Raw genomic sequence first — 4,266 nt, forward strand, 5'->3', positions numbered from 1 at the left:
ACTATATATGAGTTGGAACCAACTTGATAGCACAACAAATAGGTTCTCTTGTGGGAGAAAGATGAGGCTTTCTGCTCCCTCAGTAATGTACAGCTTTGGAAAACCTATACAGCATCGCTATGAGTTGAAATCGACTCAATGGCACTTAATAACAACAACACGGTTCTCTTGGAGTATGATGCTGTAGGATAAAAACTGGGCTGCTTATATAATTGAACATGAAAGTAAGAGATGAGCTGTGATATACAGGAACATTCTTTCCTCCATTCTAACTCCTTGTTAAGGACCAAGATCATCAAAAGATCAATTTTCTTCAGAAGGAAGTTGTCTTTCTGGCTCTAATTTCCTGAGTTGGAGAATTAGGCTCATCATGTTATTATTAATAACATAGATTATTATGTACAGCCTGTAATGTTCTAAAAAAATCATTTTAAAAAGTCAACAGAGGCTCTTAAAAGCAAAATAAGAATATGCCTAATTTCAGATATACCAAATATACCAACATTTTTCTCTTAAATTTAAAACATTTAGAAGAGCCAAGGCAAGGTTGTTTTTTTTTTCTTTGTTTTTAACTTGGGAGTCTATGGAACTACATGCAAATGATCATGTGTGTATGTCCTTTTATAAGGAAAGGGTCATCAGATTTTAAAGGAACATTTAAACACCACAAGAAAATAACCAGACTAATTCTAATAATGACAATACAGGTTATCTTTTATTTTAATCATATTTCAATATTCAATGCAAGCAGACTAACTTGAATAAAGGAGAAGGCAATATATAATCAGAGGAAGCTCAGCAAAAAATGAAGGCAAAAGAAGACACTGGGAGGAGTAAAAGAGTTAAAGACAACTGAGATAAATACTATTATATACATACTCCTGCAAAAACAATAATTTATGAACAAATGCATTGACAAGCAAGCTGTGCAGGTGCGGAAAGGAGCACGAGACTATACCCATGAATATATATAGGTTTGATGGAGGATACTTCTACATATACATTTACGTGTACCGCAAATATATCCATGAGTATAGTAGAGCATACAGGGGACAATGTTATGGAAATTTCTTTGCCATAGCCAAACACCTTGAGGGAATGAATGAGTCACTGGGCCTGGGGCTGAGGACCATAGACTCAGGGGACACCATGGTCAACTGGCCTATGATAGTCCTTAAAGACAATGTTATAAATCCAACTTTGATGATAACAACTGGGGTTTTTAAGACTCGTCATGGCAACTATTGCCCAGAGCAAAGAAGAGTGAAGAAAATCAAAGGCACATGGAAACCATAAGTCCAGTGAACGACTAAACCATGTGATACTCAGCTTCCATGACCCATGGTGCCTGGCTACCACTACAGAACACTCAGAAAGGGAATACATTAGAAGGTTCTGGGTAGAGTGGGAGGAAAATGTGCAAAAAGCTCAAAATCATAAAAAACAAAACAAAACCCCAGGCTTACTAGTCAGACAAGAGAATAGTGCAAACCCCAAGACTATGGCCTTTAGTCACCTTTTAGGTCTGGTGTTGAACTAACTCCTCAATTTTCAGTCAAACAATACATAGGTCTATAGTGTAGTGGGTTACATGTTGGGCCGCTAACTTCAAGGTCAGCAGTTCAAATCCACCAGCAGCTCTGCTGGAGAAAAGTGAGGTTTTCTGCTCCCATAAAGATTTACAGCCTTGGAAACCGTATACAGGGTTGTTAGGAGTTGTAACTCACTCAACTCTACATCACACTACCAGAAGGTGAATAATAACACTAGGGAAGTTAGCACTCTTCAGTATAATCCACCAGTGAGACAAGAAGGGTAGCATTTGCCCCAGGACAAACTTCAGAAGGCAGGAAGGGTTTGGAAAGGAGGGATGGGAACTGGAACACAGGGAGAACGTGGAATAAGCGTTGTTATTTTGTGGCTACTGTAATCAGTGACATGAAACCAAAGGTATATGAATTGTTGAATGGAAAGCTGATTTGCTCTGTAAACGTTCACCCAATTTACAATTAAAAAATGAAAAATAATATATCTAATGCAAGTAACTCATATGAAGAACGAACTAATCTGAAGATCTGGGTGACATTTTTGTAGGGTGGGATAGAAGCACACTACTTAAATTTGTTTTACAGGCTAAAGGTATAAAGTTTTCATAGGATTACTAGCTTTTACATCTACCAAGAGAGGAATGGAGTGTTACAGATTTGAAGACAGCTTTTTTATTTGTCTAGAAGTTAGGAAACGAGCACCTTCCAACTAGGGATTTCATCCTTCTCTGGGATTTTTCATGGCAGCAACACAGCACTTGTTATTTACTCTGTGCTTCAATTGTATTTGTTGGGTTGAGAGTCTAACCCTGACTCTCCTTTCTTATAGCAAGACTATTGTAATTTTACTCACAGAAACTACTCTCAGCTCATACCTCACGGCTGACTCCATTCATGAGTAATAAGGGTAGAACACCTGACTTTGTCTGAAGCAATCAATATCTTATTCCTTTGTTATGAGTCAGAACCAACTCATGGCACTTAGCAACAACAACTTGGCTAGGGTTCGCTCAGGACTGAGCTAATTAGAGCTGATAGAACGTCTTAGAACTTTTGCTAGAATTTCTGTAGGTATCTGAGAAATGTGATCGGGGCTTGAGACTGCTGAAGTTGTCCATGAGAAGAGCTGGAATGGGGATAGATTTAAGCCAGGAAAAGCAGAGCTGAAGAGATTGGTAACATGCTTAGTTTCTGAGTCACTCTGTTTCTGAAACCAGACCAACCCATAAAATCCTTTTAGGTCATTTTAGGAAGTAATTTCTATTATTTATAACTGGAAAAGATCTGATACTATAGTTTGAGTTCTCTCTCTCTCTCTTTTTTTTTTAAACTGGATTGCAAACTCTGAAGGGGAAGTGATTTTACAAGTCTAATGGCACAGATGAAGGGCTCCGTATCTGTGTGCTAAGCTGAATAGGTTAGGGTGTGTGTGTGTTGGAAAATGTGTTTGGCTATATGAGCTGTTGCTCAGATTGAAAAACAGTGCAGGTGGGCTGAAGGAGCACCACTATCCTTAAGGGACTGTTTTATTGTTGTGATTAATATTCACATACATTCCCCATAGTAAACTCACAAGATGACATATTTTTGTTCGATCATTTCCACTAGCACAATATATACTTAAGGATATGAGAAGTGGTTTAGAGTAAGCATCCCCAATAAGAAATTCATTTTGAAAAATGACTTAAACTTTGTTAGTAGGTAGGTATTTGTCAGATATTTTCAAATGCCTGAAATCTGAAAAGTCTATTAAAGAGAAACTATTTGTTTGAAATGCAGTGTCATTCCCTGAAGTTAATTTTATTACCCTGAACTTTCTCTTATGATTATAAATCACACAAAGTTATGTCACCTAGCAAAAGGAAATCAGTAGCATTTGTACTATAAATTTCAGGGGGATCAAAAGCTCCTTAGAAAAAAGTTTCATGGCTTAAAACTAGTGTTAGTCAGGGATGGAAAAATCAGTATTTCTAAGTGATGTGTTTGTAAGCATCGTATTATAATTTGATAGTACTTCTTTTTCAATCTCTGTGTCAGATGATCACTACATATATTAATTTACCCTCATATTTATAAAACAATAAGATGTCTGGGTAGAAAACTGAGTTACTACTAATATGCTGGTGGAAACATTTAGGAGCAGATCTGAAGTTCATTCCACTGCCTTCCTTTTCAACATTTTGCTTTACACAACATTTTTAAAACTTCACATTTTTATAGAAGTCACTTTACTTTTTGACTCTGTACCTTTGTGAATAAGGTCAGCACCGGCAGAGTAGTCTCAGAGGCAGAGAGATTTCTCATGAGGAATCCAAAGGCGTATTTGGCGAGTTGTACTCTATTGCCTTGAAACCAAGGCATCTTAATTCTGCCAAAATAAAATAAAATAAAATAAAATAAAATAAAATAAAATAAAATAAGTGAACTCATGTGTCCTGAACTTTGCTCTTTATAATAAGAACAGTCTGCTGCAAGCTGTATGATGGAATTTAAAGACTTTAGACTTGTTTCTTAGGTTCCAGGAGTAGCAAGGCCCAGAGGTTTGGCAAGTCTCCATACCTTGATACTCAGTCTTCTAAACAAAACCGAATTTATAAGGGGAAAATCCATTTTTATTCATGTAACTAGAATAGCTATGAACCTAATCATTTGATTTCTGTTCAATAAACTACAAGTGTTTGCTAATTCGAGTACAAGATTAAATTTCACTTGCACATTT

General features: G+C 36.7%; 1 protein-coding gene across 1 annotated transcript in view; it reads right to left on the reverse strand.

Annotated features, from left to right (window-relative positions):
- LOC102828332 (chromosome unknown open reading frame, human C5orf63) overlaps nt 1-3,908 on the reverse strand; it is a 7,159-nt gene extending 3,251 nt beyond the window's left edge. The window contains exon 1 of the mRNA XM_006870685.1: nt 3,795-3,908. Within this exon, the coding sequence (XP_006870747.1) occupies nt 3,795-3,908 (114 nt within the window). The remainder of the gene's footprint in view (nt 1-3,794) is intronic.
- Between the last annotated feature and the right edge of the window lie 358 nt (nt 3,909-4,266).

This window comes from Chrysochloris asiatica, unplaced genomic scaffold, assembly GCF_000296735.1.
Source record: "Chrysochloris asiatica unplaced genomic scaffold, ChrAsi1.0 scaffold00147, whole genome shotgun sequence".
Taxonomy (NCBI): Eukaryota; Metazoa; Chordata; class Mammalia; order Afrosoricida; family Chrysochloridae; genus Chrysochloris; species Chrysochloris asiatica.